Below are 20,943 nucleotides of genomic sequence, written 5' to 3'. Positions count from 1 at the left end.
TTAATTTCGAATTGGGTTAGTAAAAGATCAAGTTGAATTTTTGGGTCGGGTAAGTAATAGGTCTGATAAAATTCGGGTCGGTTCAATAACAAGTCGGGTTGAATTTAGTTTAGGTTAATAACAAGTCGGGTTGATTTCGGGTCAGGTTTGTAATAGGTTGGGTTCGGGTTGGGTTAGGAACAGGTCGGGTTGAAGTCAGGTCAGGTTAAATTCATATTTTGACGGGTTAAAACGGGATTGGGTCAATTTCGGTTCAAGCCGGGTTCGGTGCAAGTTAATTAAATTGGCCGTTGTAAACCGGTAAATCGGTGCAAGTTGTAAATCATTAAATTGGCCGTTTAAAAGCAAATTGGATATTAGCCTTTAATTTTGAGTGTATTAGGGACCATGGTAACCATTTCAGCAATTTTTATTTTCGGGCGAAAAAAAAGTCAAAAATTTCCAAAATTGAAGGCTAATATCCACGTTTTTGAGAAATTTTGGAGGTTTCGGGGCCCAGAGTCGAAAAGTCTTGAAATTCTATGTGATACGTCTCAGGGTCATATAATGCCGTTTAGAACCATATATGATCATTATTTGTTGTCATAAATGTTCGTGGTAGGCTTGAATAAATGAAATCACTGCAAGTTGTAAACCGGTAAATTGGTCGTTTAAAGGCAAATTGGATGGTTCCACCCACCCAATCGGACGCCCGGAGGGTATTAGGGACCATGGTAAACATTTCGGCAATTTTTATTTTCGGGCGAAAAAAAGTCAAAAAATTCCAAAATTAAAGGCTAATATCCACGTTTTTTAAACAATTATGGAGGTTTCGGGGCCCAGCGTAGAAAAGTCTTGATATTTTAGGAGAAACATCTCGGGATCATATAATACCGTTTGGAACCATATATGATCATTATATGTTATCATAAATGTTCGTAGTATGTTTGAGTTAATTAAATCCGTGCAAGTTATAAACCGGTAAATTGGTCGTTTAAAGTTAAATTGGATGGTTCCACCAACACAATTGGACTCAAAGAGGTTATTAGGGACCATGGTAAACTTTTCGGCAATTTTAATTTTCGGGCAAAAAAAAGTCAAAAAAATCCAAAATTGAAGACTAATATCCACGCTTTTTGAGAAATTTTGGAGGTTTCGGGGCCCGGTGTCGAAAATCTTGAAATTCAAGAGGATACATCTCAGGGTCATATAATGCCGTTTGGAACCATATATGATCATTATTTGTTGTCATAAATGTTCGTGGTAGGCTTGAGTTAAAGAAATCGGTGCAAATTATAAACCGGTAAATTGGTCGTTTAAAGGCAAATTGGATGGTTCCACCCATCCAATAGGACTCCCGAACAGTATTAGGGATCATGGTAAACATTTCGGCAATTTTTATTTCTGGGCAAAAAAAAGTAAAAAAATTTCAAAATTGAAGGCTTAATATACACAATTTTTGAGAAATTTTGAAGGTTTCGGGGTCCGATGTCGAAAAGTTTTGAAATTCTAGGGGATAAATCTTGGGGTCATATAATGTCCTTTCGAACAATATATGATCATTATTTGTTGTCATAAATGTTCGTGGTAGGCTTGAGTTAATGAAATCTAACAAGTTGTAAACCGATAAATTGGTCGTTTAAAGGAAAATTGGATAGTTCCACCCACCCAATTGGACACCCGGAGGGTATTAGGGACCATAGTAAACATTTCGGAAATTTTCATTTTTAGGCGAAAATAAGTCAAAAATTCCAAAATTGAAGGCTAATATCCACGCTTTTTGAGAAATTTCAAATGTTTCAGGGCCCGATGTCGAAAAACATTGAGATTTTAGGGTATACATCTCGAGGTCATATACTGCCGTTTGGAACCATATATCATCATTATATGTTGTCATACATGTTCGTGGTAGGCTTTAGTTAATGGAATCGGTGAAAGTTGTAAACCGGTAAATTGGTCGTTTAAAGGCAAATTGGATGGTTCTACCCATCCAATGGGACTCCCAGACGGTATAAGGGATCATGGTAAACATTTCGGCAATTTTTATTTCTGGGCAAAAAAAAGTAAAAAAATTTCAAAATTGAAGGCTAATATCCACACTTTTTGAGAAATTTTGAAGGTTTCGGGGTCCGATGTCGAAAAGTATTTAAATTCTAGGAGATACATCTCGGGGTCATATAATGTCGTTTGGAACCATATATGATCATTATATGTTGTCATAAATGTTCGTGGTAGGCTTGAGTTAATGAAATCGGTGCAAGTTGTGAACCGATAATTTGGTCGTTTAAAGGCAAATTGGATGGTTCCACCCAACCAATTGGACTCCCGGAGGATATTAGGGACCATGGTAAACATTTCGGCAATTTTTATATCCGGGCGAAAATAAGTCAAAAAATTCCAAAATTGAAGGCTAATATCCACGCTTTTTGAGAAATTTCGAATAATTCAGGGCCCGGTGTCGAAAAGAATTGAGATTTTTGGGGATACATCTCAGGGTCATATAATGCCGTTTGGATCCATATATGATCATTTTATGTTGTCATAAATGTTCGTGGTAGGCTTGAGTTAATGAAATCGGGGCAAGTTGTGAACCGGTAAATTGGTCGTTTAAAGGCAAATTGAATGGTTCCACCCAGCCAATTGGACTCCCGGAGGGTATCAGGGACCATGGTAAACATTTCGGCAATTTTTATTTATGGGTAAAAAAAAGTAAAAAAATTTCAAAATTGAAGGTTAATATCCACGCTTTTTGAGAAATTTTGGAGGTTTCAGTCTTAACATATTTAACTTTCATTTGTTTGATTATATTGGTTGTTTAATTAAACAATATTAGTAATTTTTTATTACTCCTTAGTTTTTTAGTTAATTGGATTAAATTGTAAATTGGTGAATTTTAAGAAATTATAGGTAAAGGTAGTAAATTTGAAAAATATTTTCATATAATAATTATTTCACAACCACAGATACCAACATCTCTAATCTCTTTTATAAACCTTGTTTCAAAATAAATAAATAAATAAATAAAATCTCTTTCAAAAACCTCCTACGACTAAATTGTTGGATTCATTTCATTCGAATTGAACCTCTCTATTGATCCTCTCTCAACCAAACACTTCTATTATAAAACAAAGCTTCTAATGAGCGCAACCCTTTTTATAACACAAATTTTTATATGCGGCCTGTTGTACTGTGCGGCAGGGGTTATTTGAGTTTCTCAGTCAGGAGTTACTTGAGTTTCTCAATCAGGGGTTACTCGAGTTTCTAAGGTTACTTGAATTTATCGGTCATGGGTTACTCGAGTTTCCAGGGTTACTTGTATTTCTCGGTCAAGGGTAATCTAGTTTTTTCAGTCAGGGGTTACTCGAGTTGCTAGGTTACTCGAGTTTCTTGATTACTCGAGTCACAATTTTTTGTATGCGGCCTGACCGAGAAACTCGAATAACCCCTCAATGAGAAACTCGAGTAACCCCTGACTAAGTAACCCTTAATCGAGTGAACCCCTTGAGTAACTCCTACCCGAACCCCTCAAGTAACCCCTGGCCAAGTAACTCAAGTAACCCTGATCGAAAAACTCAAGAAACTCAAGCAGCCCCTGACTGAAAAAACTTAGATAACCCTAGTAAAAAAAAACTCGGTAACTCCTGCCGCATGATGTGGCCTGCTGCACTAAAAAATTGTTTTTATAATACTACCATCACTTGGCTCCTCAAAGACTTTCCTTCTTCTATATGGGCTCTCCTTTGACCATTTTGCCTCATATTCGCGTACTACCTAGTGTCAGATTCAAAGGTACTGCGTATCAAGGATTTCAAAAAGAGGTTTGAGAAGGGAATCAAGGTATTCAAGCCTAGCTTATGTGATATACATCATGAATGGTTATTATTATTAAAAATTTCATAATGATCAATCATTATATCACATTTCGAGTTGATTATTGTATCAAAATAGCCATGTGTTATTACATATGCAAGAAAGATTTAAAAAATCAATAATCAAGAATATGAACAAGGAGAGGAGAGGAGAGGAGAGTTTAAGTCTATGAACTAGCGTGAGGATAGTTTTATTGATCTCGAGGAAAATATAATTTACAAAATAATGAATAGACCAAACTCTATGGAATCGAATTTATTGTACGAGATAGGTAGAAAATAAACACCAAAAACAAATACCGTAAATTCCAAAACAAAAAATGTAGCCCATATGACATGACAAATACCGTAAGTTTGAAGGGGGGCTTCTATTCTTCTAACGTCACCTTGTAAAGCCACAATCACAAAAACTTTATGTGATTGGAATTTGCAAAAGAATTGAAGTAACAGTGAGAAGGGTGAAGACGAAAGAAGTTTTGAGAAGGATTGTGTTGTCATTGTCTTTAGGGTGACAAAGAGATCCTCCTTGTCAAAGGAGTCCTAGTACAAAAATACAAAGCCAATTAATTGCAAATGGGTCTCATCTCTTAAATTGTCCTTGTTATATCATCATCAATTTATGCATCAAGCTTTAGCACCTAAGTTTTGCTCCCAATTATGGCAATTTTTTATGGATCAGGAGCTTCATGTCGGCAATCAAGATTTTTACTATCTTGGGTAAAATATACCAAGTAGCAAATTTGTGAGAATTTACTTCTTCGAATTTCTTTATATGATTAACTACACTACTAGTACAAGGAGAAGAAAAATATTGATGTAAGGAATCAAACCGTACCAACGATTGGTTTACAATTAGCAACACCCAAACTCAAATTGACGGAGTAATGCTTTTCGCAACACTGCGAACACACACCTAATACAGGCAATTTAGGACATTAGGGTGTCCATTTTACGTTCGTGTGTAATTTTATAACCTCACATCCTCCAACTCCCATAGCCTTTTCCTCATGTTAGTATGGAAATACCATAGGTAGTAAATTTAAAGTTTTGACACATTTTAAATCGACTCAATGCTAAGGATCATGGTCATAACTAGATCTTTACTAGATTTGGATTGAACAAATATTTGAGCTCAATCATTTACTTAGTCACACCAAATCTCAACGTGCAAAACATACAAGTATGGGTGAAGGGAGTAGTGAAATTTTTCAGGACATACAATCAATTATCAATAATCTTGCCTGAAGATGAGATGACAAAAAAAAATCTGTCACAATTTCACAACACCCAACAACCTAACAATATCATTTGGATAATAGTTTTACACCCAAACATTACACATGTACAACTTCGACAATTCCTCTAATGTAACCCAAAGCTAAAGATGGATTGCAAGTACCCTCTTGTTTCCATCAATTCATATTCTGAGGCTCTGAGCATATCTACACTAATAACTTCATACAGATAGTACATCCGATAAATAATACTACGAAAATGTTACTAATAAGCTTCATACAAATTTTTGCACCACTGGAACAAAAAATTGGAAGGACTAGAACCCCGTCAAGCCCGAACTTCTGAGAAGCGAAACTGATTCACAAAGAACTTCGGCCATCTCCAAATATGTGGCGGCTACGTAAAGAGGAAAAAAGACGACTACAAGAGAGGAAGGTTGGAGAAGATAAACAGAGAACCTATTTGCAAACTACTAATGAATATCTAAGTCAGCTTGAGGAAGATCTCAATACAGTTCCTAATAATAAGTTTCTCCAGTACTTTCCCAAAAACCACAACTGTACATACTAGACACCACCAAAGGCAAAACCACTCTTCCTCCTCGATATATACAGTACTATGGAAGCAAAACCCCAAAGTTAATTGCAAAATATACCACTTCGGTTGGTTGTTAAGGACTTGACGACGAAGCTGCCTCTTGTTTCCTTGGCTCCCTCAATATTTTAAGAAGGGTTTCAGCCTGTCATAATTAACAAAAGATGATAAGAATATAGTAAATCAACTGCTCGCACCAAAAAAAAGTCACCTCACCAAAACAAATAGAATCAACACTATAGTGGAATTATTTTGACAAACTATAAAGTAAACTCGTAATGGCAATCTAAATCTTGACGGAGTCTCATGTCTCAGACACTTTAACTACTCTTGGTCAAAACGTAATTGAAGCATCATGAGTCGTAGTTAGTTAGGTTGATTATGAGTCTGGATTAAACAGATGATCTCTTCTGCCCTGCTCCCAAACTACCCGAGAAAATGATGATATCCATTAGAAAGGAACACGTCAAGGTCTCTAAACAACCAGCAACCTAATGTCCTAATTAATGGCTAATCAACCCCAATAGCTTAGCTTAGAAACAAACCTTCTTCCTTTTAAAGGAGCGCATATGAACTAGTCAGTAGTTGGAAGGAAATTGTGTGACCTAAGTGCCCAAAACTCTAAATTCTAAAAGGAAATTGCATGACATAATTACCAAATCCCTCACTTTTCGATCACAATCCTTCATAGATCAAAAGAATTAGCAATCAAGAATGGCCTTTAATTTCTTATCTAATAGAGTATAAAAGAAAGCACTTATCAATGCACTTCTCTGATAGTATTTTTGGACCGATGATCAATATCGGCCAACCAAGTATAACTTATTCATTCCATACTCAAATCACTCAATTCGAGTTAAATGCAGTCATCTCATACTAACTTCACAAAATTATTGCAAAAGACCACTCCTTTTTCTACATTAATCAAGCAAGATTGACAATTAAAGTTAAACAACCAAACACCATTATGTATTCTACTCAATTATACCCAAATCCATACTCCTTGAGCACAAAATGATCACTTCAACTTATGATTTCACAATTTTCTCCACAATCTCAATCTCCAACATTTCAAGTTCAGCATTGAAATCTCATAACCTAATCATTTCTAACCAAACAATTCTATAGCTAATCATACATTCCTAACTTTACAATTCCACAACTTAATCAACCAACAACATGCAAGCATACCAATACAATCACAAACCAAATTAACCACAAAACCTAATATATCAATCAAGATTAGTTCAAGACTGACCTTCTGCTTAGCACGGGCCGTGCCAATCTGAGACAAAGCAACAAGAGGAGGAATACCCCCTTCAGCAACCAACAACCCTCTATTCCTAACACTCTCCCCACACAACTGCAACAATGTCACCACCGCGAATTCCTTCCCTTTCTGCGAGCTCTCCTCCACCGCCTCCACCAACGCCGCTATCCCTCCTTCCTCCGCTATCGCCGTCCTCCCCGCCTCGATACCCGCCAAACTACTCAACACCACCATCGCCTTCTCCGCCATCCCACTCCCCTGATCAGCCACCAACCCCACAAGATGACTCACCACTCCAGCATTCACCGCTCTCTCCTTGTTCAACTTCGCCGAACACAGCTTATACAACGTCGTCAGCGCGTCCTTCTTCCCCCTTGAAGTCCCATTTATAAGAAGCGCCACCAATGGCGGTATCGCCCCGGACGCGCCAATTGTAAGGCGCGTCTCCTCCTCAACCATCGCCAAGCTCATCAACGCCGCCGCTGCGTTCTGCTTGGACGTCTCTGTCCCGGTCTTCAGCACATAGATTAAAGATTTTATCGCACCAGAAGCTTCAGCAATCGGCCGCTTGTTATCCGGGTGTAATGACAAGTTCAGTAGCGCCGTCACTGCGTGTTCTTGAGTCCAAGGATCAGTAGACTTCAACAACGGAACCAAACCCGGAACAGCACCCGAATCCGCAATCAAAACCCGATTATCGGCCCGATTCTTCGCCAACAACCTTAGCTTCGCCGCCGCCGACCGTTTAATCGCCGCCGACGGCGAGGATAAGCTGTCAACACAGAGCTTCACCGTCGGCTGTAAATCCTCCGGCGAAATACTCTCGATAATCTCCGTCGAAAAGCTCTCTCTCTGAAGAAACCCTTCACATGGTTCGGGCTCTAGATCCATTTCACCCGATCCAGGACCCGAACCCGGCCCGATCGAAGCAGTCGCAGCTAACCTCTGAAGCTCGCCGGAAATATCACTGCTACAAACAGAGTAGTCACTGAAAGACCGAGAGAGATCATCGAGAAGTCCGAAATCATCATCAGCAAAGGAAGATTTGATCGATTTAGCAGTTCGAGAAGCGAGTTCACCGAGTCGGATGTCCATGACTGAGTCAGTGAGATTCTCGGAGACGAAGTTGCTGGCCGTCGGAGGGTGCGGCGGCGGAAGGTCGGCGGCGCCGGTGGAGGGGGAAGGAGAAGGGCAGAAGATGGTAGAACGAACGGTTCTCATGGAGCGGCCTCGTTCTCGCCATATCTGGGTAGAAGAAGCAGAGGAGAGAGAAGAAGGGGAGTGAAAGTTAGCGTACATGGAATGTAATCGAGTAGAATTAGAGTGGGTTTCTTCCACCGACACCATTGATGGAATATATTGAGCTCAGAAGATGAAGTTTGTTAATGGGGTTATCAATGGAAAAAAAAAAGGAAGAAAAGATGGAAAAATAAGGGAATATATAATGTGATTAAGCCATTGTTTTTATTAATTTTTGATTTAGAGGAGAGAGAGAGAACGGAAAGGGGTGGGTCTGGGTATTAGCTGGAGGTGAAGAGGGGTGATTCTGTTGTGTTGTATTGGGAGGAGAGAGAAAGAAGAGAGAGAAAGAAGAGAGAGAGTGAGAAAGAAGATGAGTGATGAAGATAGAGTGACAGGTTGGTAATTGCCAAAATGGGGTTTAATAAGGGTGGATGGATGGAGGTGAGGGTAGCTCAACTCTTTCTTACAATTACAATAGACCTTGTTTATAAGGGAAAGGGACCCATTTCTTTCACATTTGGGACTCTTATTATTGTGTTTACTTGCACTATTGTAGTTTTATAGCCTTTGCCATCATATCATATAACTAATATATAAAGCTAAACTTTTAGCCAGGTCATGAAATAGTGACACTTGGCATTCTAACTTTTCGCCAAGTGTCGCGTCACCTTGGATAGATTTAAATAGATTAATAAGATAAAAAAAGTTAGTTAAAAATTCTTTTTTCAATAAAATTAGGATAGAATTTAGAATAAGATGGTTAGTTTAGAGTTTTATTTTCGATAAAATACCAAATAATAAACTTATAATTAGGCCACAAGACAACATTGTATAGCATTTTAACTTTTCACCAAGAGTCGCACCACGTTGCATAAATATAGATAGACTTTGTAGAAAAAAAAAAGTTAATTTAAAATTCTATTTTGAATCAATTAAATTGAATTATAATATAATTTTATCTTAAAATTCCATAAACAACCCGAGCAACGCACGGGCACAAAACTAGTATCTAATAATTGGGTATTTAGGTACAACAAATCAACCTCTAGAAAGTACTCGTATTAATTATTCCGGTAAAAACTATCAAAGACTTTTACCCACATCATCAAGTCACACCGTTCTTTTGTGTTGCATGTTAATGCCCCAGCCGGGCCATAAGCTCTAATACCACTTGATATTAAGCCTCGGTATCTAACTTGTTAAGCTGCATAGTCACTTTACAATAGTATGATATGGTTAGTTTAGGGGCCCATTTCTTGTAGGCATTTATTGCTTGTACCATTGTAGGTTCATAAGTTCCATATAATTACTCTGATTTGGGTATTTGGGTACAAAAAATTAACCTTAAACTCTTAAAGAATACGAGTCATTAGAATTCTTGTAAAAAGTTTATGCCCCATCATTTACATAGTTTATGAGTAAGGGAATTTCTTTACCATTTCATCTACTTTCAAATGTTATGTGTAATTATGTTCTATTTCACTTGCAATAGTTTGACTTTTATGTTTGTCAATGCATGAGTTTAAACATTAAGAAATTTTTAAGTAATGTAACTTTAAGTGATTTAATCAATTTAGGGTAAATCCATAATCTTTCACTTCCATGCTATTTTGTGCCTATTACTCCCTAAATATTTAGGACAACCAACTAAGTACATTAGCACAGTGATTTTATCAGTTTAAGGTTAATAATCCAAATATATTCACATTCATGTTATCTCAAAATAGTATGACAACCAACTAAGCAATGTAGTAGTAAGGCCCCGTTCTTTAGAGCTGCTTTGCTCTGCTATGCTATGCTGAAATCTGCTTTGCTCTGCTTTGCTGAAATCTGCTCTGCTCTGCTCTGCTTCAATCTACTCTGCTCTGCTCTGCCCTGCTCTGCTCTACTTAAAATTAATACTTAATATTAAATTATTATAATAATAATTAATATTTAATAATAATAAATAATTAATATTTAATAATAATAATAATAATTAATATTTTATAATAATAATAATAATAAATAAATAATATTTAATAATAATAAATAATTAATATTTAATTATAATAATAATTAATACTTAATAATAATAATAAAAATAATTAATTATTGATATTTAATAAAAAAAATAAAAAAAATAATAATTATTAATATTTAATAATAATAATAATAATAAATTATTAATAATTATTAATAAAAATAATAATTAATATTTAATAATAATAATAATAATAAATTATTAATAATTATTAATAAAAATAATAATTAATATTTAATAGTAATTATACTAACAGTAATAATAATATTAATTATAATAACAATAATTGATTTTTATAATAGCAATTAATATTAAGATAATGACTAATATTTAAAGATAATACTAATTATTAATTTTTAATAATAATAATTAAATAATATTTAATAATAATTATAATTAATATAATAATAATTAATATTTAACTTTAAAAATTTAATGATTATAATAATAATGCGATAATATTAGTAGTAGTAGTAGTAGTAATAATAATAATGATAATAATAATAATAATAATAATAATAATAATAATAATAATAATAAAATCTGCTCTGCTCGGCTCGGCTCGGCTCGGCTCGGCTGAAATCTGCTCTGCTCTGCTTTGCTCTGCTGAAATCTGCTCTGCTTTGCTTTGCTCTGCCCAGAAGCTCAAAAGAACAGGGCCTAAGTGTACAGCTATCAGTTTCATGCAATTAGGGGATCGATATGAGGGCCAGGAGAAGCACAAATATTTGCAAGAATACTTCAATGACAGCTTCTTTTGATAATTTCCATAAAAATAAATAGTAATCCGTAGGATTTACTTAGTACAGAGAACTGAAGTTGATCACTTTGATGCCATGTGAGATTTAGTAAAATATATATCACACTAATAATGGTCATCGACTCACTGCTTTCAAAACGTATTTTGTCCACCTACTATATCATGAAATTATTTACCAAGTAGTATATGTATTTAGAGCTAATTGGGAAGGTCAGAGCAATAATACTCTTATGGGTTGGACATATGGTCGAAATAAATCCTTTTCTTTTAGTAGTAATTAAAGACCTAGTTTATAAGAGACTCGCCATCCATACAATAACACTATGGTAAAGGGTCAACTCAATTAAAGGTTAAAATTGATAGTTGAAATTTAAAATTGATTAATATACTTTATCATTTTTAGTGACAGCTTTAAGTCAATCAGTAATAATATGTTATTAGATTATATACTTCTTATCTAATAATCTACTATATTAAGTATCTAACTATATACTTCCTCCATTTTTATTGTTTATTTGCCGAAGGTTCATTAACCTCATTTTTATTTTATTTTTGCTTACTTATGCTAAAGCATTTACACAATCACACACAATTCACAGCTCATATATGAAAGATATATAGCTTTTGCTTAAAATTGTTAAATGATCCAAGATCAATGAAGTACTCAAATCACATAGATAACTTATACAAGTATATACTTCGTATTTATTAATACGTGGTGTTCACAACTAAATTGTGAATGAGATAAACGTCATTTTTCATATATTATGAAACCATCTCATATTAGAATTAAATTAGATCAATTAACTCCGCAATCACCCCTTAATGGTAGATGATTCTCCTCTAGAAATTTCAATTGTAAGATATTTGTAATTTAGGGGGTGATGTGACGGTCGATTGAAATGGGCGTAGGTGTATAGTAGTAAGGCTGATGATTTGCCGTCGTAGTCTTGTTTAATTTATTAAATTAAATTTCTCTGGTTTTTATTGGTTTATCCTATCTTATTATTATTCGGCCTGTCTTATTTTTATCCTCCATCCCCGTGTATCATTCGTGTATTTGATTGTTATGCAACTAGCTTAGTGCAGGCCTTTTTAAACTTGTTAAACAAAAAACAATTCAACTATATGTATTATGTAATATAGTGCATGTAAATCATATTATATTTATAACAACGGCTCTTCTATTATTATACTTCGAATAAGATTTACTACATATTCAACCCCTTTCAAATTATACTAGCTAATTCATTATATTATTTATAGTAAGATTTTGTTAAAATAAGTACCACCTTTGTACTAATATAGTGCCGTTTCTAATATTTGTAATTGTAATTTTACGAATTTTAATACTCTCGTATAAAATATGGATGTATCCAAAATTCTTTGGATGCATGTTTGATTTATAACCTTGATAAAAAAAATAAAAATGACACATTTAGAATCTGTTCACATTTACTAAACTGAGTTGAACTGAACTGAACTGAACTGGTAGAGCTAAAATGAATATTTTATGAGAGAAGAAAATTAGGAGCTAAACTGTACTGAACTAATTGGTGCTGAACTGAAATTAACTGAAACTAAGTTAGAGTGAACAGACCCTTAATCAAATTGTAATGCTATTATTAAATGTGAACATTATACACTCTTTGCACTACCCTCATTTTTTATGAAATATAGAAATTAAATCATATATAGGACGACAAAGAGAGTAACAAGTATTTTTTACTTTCTTTTTTTGGTAGGAAATTTGTCTATTAGGAGTCAAACATTATAAAAACCTTATCTAGACAATAATTTTCACCATTAACTAGATTTGTCAATTAAAACCTTTATTTCATTATAATACATTAATGAGCATGAAAACACCAATGTTACAACTGGAAAAATGAAAGAAATGATGTTATACTTTGCTTTTGATAAATATTTTGGGTATGGAGTACGTATAATCTTAATATATAAATGCACTAGTCATAATCATGTAATTATATTTGTCCTTCTAATTCAACATCAATATTTTCAACAACACTTAAATATGACTTATACGAGTGACAGAATTTATTATACTCTTTAATATTTTTTGCACAACTCAATGATATTATTTGTAGAAACATTTAAACCAAATTAGTATATAACAATTGTGTGTGGTTGTAAAGGTAGTGATAAAAGGGACTCTAGACAAACAAATAAACTCGAGCATTGGAGTGGCTCAATTATACTTCATACTCATATATAGCAGCCTATGTTCGTCGACACGAGCTTGATCGAGCCAAGATCTAAAATTCTAGACTCAGATGAGCTAAGTCATGATATCCCGTAATAAGTTTGTGTGAGACGATCTCACCAAATACTTTATGAAACCATCAAACAAATCCCAATCATATATAAGAAGATTTTCTTAAACTCCTATAATAGATAAGAGAATCACACCTAATTAAGTCAAAACAAATATTTTATATATGCTGATTAAAATTAATCATCAAACGATGCATTTTGATTTATGTTTAATGTTTGTCGTCTATAAACTCTTGCATGCCAACTTTGCGTTCAATTACTTTGATTCTTAAAAGGCGTAATATGACTGAAAGTAACATGGATCAGTTAGATAGAAAATTTTAATTAGATTAATATGGCCTTTTCGAAAAGACAAATTTTAATAATACGAGTATGAAGTTAGAAGGCGTGAAACATTGAACACCAACTTTGGCGCAGTCTATTCATGATAATTAATGGTGGGACTAGTACATCTAAATTCTAAATTGGCTAAATTAGACGTACTTAAAGCTTTAATCAATAAATTATTTAATTAATTAAGTTAATTACTTGTAAATAATAATGTATGAAGGTCTTTCTGTTGGTGTGTTCTTAGCTTAAAAGCAACTAAATAATTAGAAATTAGCGTGTTTGGTGACATTCGATGAGGATTATTAAATTAAAATGAAGAAATTCTTTCTTAATTGATTATTTAAATTGCATATTTGGTCATATAATTGTATAAATTATGTTATACTAAAGGCATCAAGGAAACTCCCTTCAAAAGTATGACGTTAATTTATAACTTTATTCTATTTATTAATTTGGCACGGAAATTCTGAACTATATATGTCTTTGTTTTAGATGTGAACTTATGAAAAGGGGTTGAATGCAATGCAACTATAACTTTGTAATAAAGTACGAATGATTTTTATGCTTTTGAATGTTAATTTTAGAATGACCTTTATGGGAATTATGGCTTTATTTCTTAATCCTTTATTATCATGGCTTTGTAATCTTTAATAAGAATATAATGTATCTAGCAATATCATTTGTAATAAGTAAATTGAGTAAAATTTTCAACTTGTATTATTGTTGTTTCTTATTCGGGTTTTAATTAGAAAATATGTAATTATATAATCAAAGTGAATTCTAAACTGGACACATACATATGTTAGAACTCAATGTAAAACTATACAAAGTAGAAGCAAAAGAAATTGTATGTTAAGCTAATGCATATATATAAAGTCAAATTTTTAATAATTATTAACAGAAGAAAATCATGATTCCATAACTAATTTACTTGTATGTATAACTCGTCCATTACGGAGTATTTACTTACGTACTTACATTGTACATATTGTGTATGCGTGTAGAATTAAAATCAAGCCTCGAACATTGAATTCAGCTTTGTTTAGAAAATTCAAATTGAATAGAGTTATTAAACAATATCTATAGAGATCGGATATGAAAATCTACGTAACACACAAACATACACAAACCTTTTACAACTTGTTTATATAATGTAAAGGAAAGGAAAAGAAGGGGAGGGAGGTGAATAAGTTCTACTACTAACATATAAAGGTTGATAATGGTTATCAAAGTTCACATAAGCTAATAACATGTTCACATTTATTAAAATGAGATGAACTGAACTGAACTGATTGGAGCTGAGCTGAACTGAACTGATTGGAGCTGAAATGAAAGAGCTGAACTGAACTGAATTGATTGGAGCTGAACTGAACTGAATTGATTGGAGCTGAACTGAACTGAACTGAATTTAAGTAAATGTGAAAGGCCCTAAGTTTTGATGAGGCCTTGTAACTTTATAAATTCAGATAAGTTTATTAATAAATATAGATAACTTCAAATAAGATGAGATAAATTCATATAAGGTGAATAAAACACACTCTTACTAGCTATAAATATGATATGCTGCAATAGCATATTGATGATGGCATAAAAGCTAGTGATTTAATTCATTTCAATGACAGCAAGTACATCCATCAATAGATCTATATATATTATGAATATTTACAAGTATCCCTTCGATTCAATTACTAATTGCCACTATATTGGTTTCAATCTGTCACATATCAGTTTGAGTTTAAGGTAATAAAGTCACCTACAGATCAACAATACAATTTTGACTCTAGTATTAGTCTAAATGTTTCGATTTTCAGGTTCGATTTTTCGAATTATTTACACAGCTAGCCCTAAATGTATACAAGCACACTCATCTGACACATATAATTTGTCTTAAAACAGAGAGATTAAACTTAAAAACTTGTCTATTGCTAAACCAAGAGGGCAAAGAATCCAAATGTATCAAAGAAGATCACCTGTACTTGACAGGCTTACACGTGGGGAAAGACAGAAGGTAGTTGGAAACCTTTATCACTTTTTACAACTCCAATATTTAGTCAGTTAAGACGACCGTACAATTACCTGGACTAAAGGACACGTGTTTACAGATAACTCAACTTAACATTTCATCATTATCGTACACGGTTTCATCACCACCGTCTGATCTTCATCCAACGGTGTATATTCATCTTGGATTGTATAAACAGTCAACTGTTACTTTTGCCTCGAATTGTGTGAGATATGACGGTCCAACGGTTTTGATTTTTTGGACCGGCCTTTTTTGTACTTTCACACGTAAGAGTCACACGTGCTTGCTTGTACGTGGAACATGATTAATGATTAATTAACGAGGAGTGTTAAGTTAATTAAGTAAGTAATTAGTATAATTAATTGTTTTTGGCTTTAGGACTAGGGAAAACAGTACTATAATTAGACAGGAAGGACGCTACATGTTGATATAGATTTGATCTAGTAATTAGTGTTAACGAATGTTTAATTAATTGGAGCATTCTTATTTTTTTAGTATTATGATTGTCTCTTTGGACCTTTAGAGGTCAAATATATATGTTCGTTTAATATGGTTTTGTCCGGACCAATTCTATTTGTACCTACATAATCTATTAATTTAGGGGAATTATACCACATTATGTAGCATAATCCATATTAGTTTTCTCATTTTGCTAATGTGTAGGTATTAATAAAAAAAATAAGGTTGATTGTTATTGGTTGATTAAGATCAACAAAGAATCTAAGTATAGCTGGTTACATGGATATCTTTTTCAGTGCAACCAAATGTTGTAGGAGTAATTACTCCTATAACATATGTAGTCAAAATTTTGTTATAGGAGGAAAATTTGAACAAAATTTTGAGGAAAATTTTAATGGAGGAAATCAGAGAAGACAAGATGATAAATTAAAATACTCCGTAGAGAGAGAAAAAAATGTAACACTAACAACGTAACATGTCTCTCTTATCAATCAATGTTTAAGTTATCTAATTAGCTTATCCGTTTTACCTCCACTAATCATCTCATCCATAAAATACATGCCAAGATGAATAGTATGTATATGTTTTGATAATACAAAAGATGGAGAAAATATCATAACCAAGCTGGTATTGTGGAAAGAAATGCAAGCCTAAGATTTACTATTGTACTTATGAAGTTATGAATAATCTTTGATATGCAAAACAACGAGATGTACTGTATAGGACATCCTAACCCACATGCAATTACAATTCACTATAATATAAGATTGTTAGATTGGTAATTAATGTTAATAAAAATTAATATATACCCTAAGATGCTCTATTACATTTGTATAATTTGCTATATTCCACTGATAAGAATTATATTGCCAATCCAAAATCGGTGACTATCAACAAATACGACAAATTAAATTTACAAAAATCAGTATATTAAATATTATATAATAAAAAGGACAAATTAATCATAGCTTAAATAAAAATAATAAAAAGCAAAATATTGTGAAAACGTGTGAGTCTTAGATTGCACTCCTCATTTTTGAATCCTACTACTAAGGGCACTACACCTAAAATTTAATTAAAAAGTAATTGAGAACTAAATATATAGTACACTTGTACTAAAATTAACTAAACAAATTAATATAATAATGAAAATAGTGAGGTGCATTGGTTTGAATTAAGGACATGATGAGTTGTAAATCACCCTTAATTAAAGAGTCAACATTGGATTAGGCAGATTTGGTTGTCCCAACCCCGACCTCAATGCTTGAACCATCATAAACCTACGCATTTTACTCCTTTTATTCTATTTATTTACATTAAAAAATTGCTCAATTATATATTTATTAATTCATTTATGATTTGCTTCATGTATATATGTACAACCTACACTACTACGTAGCCTTGTAGTAGGTATATTAGTGCACCAATTTAGTACATATATACTTGCATAAGTAAGAGTATAAATATTAATTAAATTATAATTATCTTGCATGATATTATTCCTATAGCTAGGTTTGATATCATACGTAACAACCAACGACACAATAATCTTCTTTACTAAATTATCTTTCTTACTAATTAATAAGGTTTTGATGCATGAATGCATGACCTGTACCACATCAAAGAGACAAGGAGGAGCACGTACTATTAGTCTATTGCAAGAACCTTAGCTTATGTTTCACACTTTCACGTACTACGACGAACCTTCATTATAGGAAATTCTTTACAAAAATTCATTATATTTTTCCTAAATCTTATACTTGTATGTATGATATGCAGGTAACATCCTGTATATCGATCTTAGAATTCAATTCAAATGGGTTGTACTCGTATCACTTGTAGCCCGTGTGTACTAGTAGAAAAAAGCATACTACACCGTTCTAAAACACTTGTTACATACTCTTCTCAGCTCTAGGAATACTTGAAAAATTCGAGTGGATTTAAGGAAAAGGTGATTAAAATAAATAAGATTGAATAAAAAGTTGGATAAAGTTATTAAAAGCAGCAAAATTGTGTAAATCACTAAATATATACTAAATAGTATGGAGTGAGCGAGAGGAGTAAGACACTCCATACTTCCATAGTAATAAAGAGAGATAAGGGTGGTTCTGAGCATGTGCAGGGTGGTCAACCGTACAAGGCCTCTATGTGAAACTACTATAAAAGGGGCCCTGGTTTTTTTTAATTTAGTAACATGCTTTTCCTCAAAAAAATTGATTTTAGGTCTCAATTTAACCAAATTGCAACAGGCCACTTCGATCTAGTGTTAGCATTTATAGTCCCGCCTTTGAAGAGAGATTGCTAAAACCGTCTTTTTTAAGTCATTTAAACTTTCTATGACATGCCAAACTAAAACTAATTAGACTTTTGTGTATTGAGGAGGGAGTATAATAAATAAGTTAGAACTGAGATCTTATCGGTGGAAATAATACAAGGCAATGAGCTCAAGATGATATTATTCTTTTGGTGCAAAGATTTTATTTGTATGCTCCGTATGTATTTGTATAATGAAATTTGTCGATATGTGAAGGTAAGTTCTAAGAAGGTCCCGTGAAGATAATTCAAGGTTGACTGATAAAGATAAACGAATGCATATAGCATAATTATATTGCACACGTAATTAATATTAATGGAGATAAAAAAAAAAAAAAAAAAAAGAAATGCAAGTCGAGAGTGACACTCAAACTAAAGCTACTACTTGACATCACCATTTTGTCAAAGAATATAATTAAAGATTGAAATGAAATTATGGAGTCCAAACTAAGCAATAATATCCTCTTATATTGTGTGGTTAATAATTACTTCAAGAAAATAATGATGGTGATTACTAAGATGTTTTTACAGGTAAACACTAACTTTATTTTTTATGATGCACAAAAATTTAGAACCAAATTTGACTCCTCCTAAGTGAAAAATAAAGCATGTTTGTCATAATTACAACACATATATTGAAATCAATATTTTACCAACACGTAATCTCCTACTTTAATTATATTTTTAAAAATGATATATACAATCCTTACGATCGAGTGCTACTAGTCTTACAAGTTATAATTGCATAAAAGCTAAAAAAAATGTACTTCGCAATTCATTAAATTAAATTAAATGTAGTTTAATTTACATTGATCAACATATATTTTTGATTATTCATTCATGCATTGCTAAATGCTATGGAGTATGTATTAAAGATAGATTTTTTTTTATTCAAGTTGTTTAAGCGCGTATTTGCTTACTTCAAAAAAGATCAGATCATGCTAAACTAGATCAAACCATGTCTATTTTACAGTATTTACATGTATAGATTGTAAATTTCTTTTGATTTAAGTACGAAGCTAACTATGTCCCAAATTATTTGGGACTAAGGCTAGTTTGTTGTTGTTGTATACTTGTACATAGTGAAAAATTAATACGAATCTAAAAAATTTCATGCGATAATATATTTTTTTACCCTTATTAATGATTAGTGTACAAATAAGGTTAATGTTTATCAATTAAATTGAACATAGCACTCTACAGTATATCATTACCATGGATTAAATTATATTATTCATCTTTTAGAGAAAAAGCTATATATTTGAAAGAATTATTTGGTTGTAAACTTGCAATAAACATTGGTGTGACAACTAATCCAATATAATATGAGTGGAAATTAAACGATGAAAATCAAAGTACTCAATCCCTCTCATGCAAGTTAATAATGTAAATAGACTTAATTGTATTTTTTGGAGTTGTCCTAATATTAATGGGCCATTTGTTTGTCATTACATTTATTGATGCCATCCTAAATTAAGAACTTTATATAATTATGAAAAAATAAATGGCCTTTGTTTTCAAAATATTAATGTGCTAAATTATTTACATATATTTTTACTATTTAATGTGCTTTGACAAACTTTATATTTTCATGCTGTGTTGTGGGTGATTAACTATCTTTATTGGTTAAAATGTTGAGGGTTGGTACTCAAGACTGAGATCAAATCTCATCTACATTATATACATACGTTTGTGCCTATCTCTACACCAATTATTAAAAATATTTATTAACGCAAATAAGATATACTATTCTTTATTTTGAAGTGACTAGTCATCGGATACTAGCAATCCAATTAGTCGTGTTATTAGCCTCACGATTTTGCTTGAGCCTTGATTTTCTATATGGTTTTGCAATTGTGGAACCCTCAGAATTGTGATGTAGATTGATATATTTGAGTTGGCTAATCGTGGGGCTTAGGCATCTTCGATCCCTTTCAATTCCTCATTAGTAGATTAGTACTGTTGTTTGTTGTTACCAACATCTAGTACTAGAAGACTAGCACCCAATTCACTCATTTTCAATTGTCTTTAACAATCAATAATGTGTCAACAATTTAAGGCCGATTCTTTTCACCTTATTTCACTTACTTTAGATCTAATAAGTTCAGATGATTTCAATTTAGGAAAAATATGTTCAGATTATTAGTTCAGTTCAAGAAACATATAAGTTCTGAAAAGGTTTACTTAAGTTCAAATCACATCTAAAATAAGTTTTAAATAAGTTCAATTAAATTCAGACCATATAGAAAATGTTAAGGGAAGGAAAAGAAGGGGAGGGAGATGAAATAAGGTGAATAAAACACACCCTTATAATTTAGTTCAGATAAGCGGGAATCAGGTGAATAAAACACACCCTTAGAATTTAATTATAAATAAATGTTAATAAAAAAAAATTATTGTCATTGGCGCACCTCATTCTCTTTATAATAGCAAACGTTAATCTGCGACTTTTGATTAATTAGGCCATAAACAATTAAAAAATGTCCATAACTAACAACGTTGATCAACCAATATAAACACATACTTCCTCCGTTTTTTTTACTTGACCCG

The 20,943-nt window shown here is 32.6% G+C and overlaps 1 protein-coding gene across 1 annotated transcript; it reads right to left on the bottom strand.

The window, feature by feature from the left end:
- Positions 1–5,064: 5,064 nt before the first annotated feature.
- LOC145636493 (U-box domain-containing protein 1-like) lies at positions 5,065–8,686 on the bottom strand. The gene is made up of 2 exons (XM_081688068.1): positions 6,937–8,686; positions 5,065–5,823 (listed from the first exon to the last, which is right to left on the bottom strand). Exons 1-2 carry the CDS (start codon positions 8,293–8,295, stop codon positions 5,755–5,757), a joined length of 1,428 nt encoding a protein of 475 aa, XP_081544194.1. The 5' UTR covers positions 8,296–8,686; the 3' UTR covers positions 5,065–5,754.
- Between the last annotated feature and the right edge of the window lie 12,257 nt (positions 8,687–20,943).

Source organism: Chenopodium album, chromosome 6 (assembly GCF_948465745.1).
Source record: "Chenopodium album chromosome 6, dcCheAlbu1.1, whole genome shotgun sequence".
Taxonomy (NCBI): Eukaryota; Viridiplantae; Streptophyta; class Magnoliopsida; order Caryophyllales; family Amaranthaceae; genus Chenopodium; species Chenopodium album.
The sequence above is the reverse complement of the archived record's forward strand: the minus strand, read 5'-3'. Positions and strand labels throughout refer to the sequence as shown.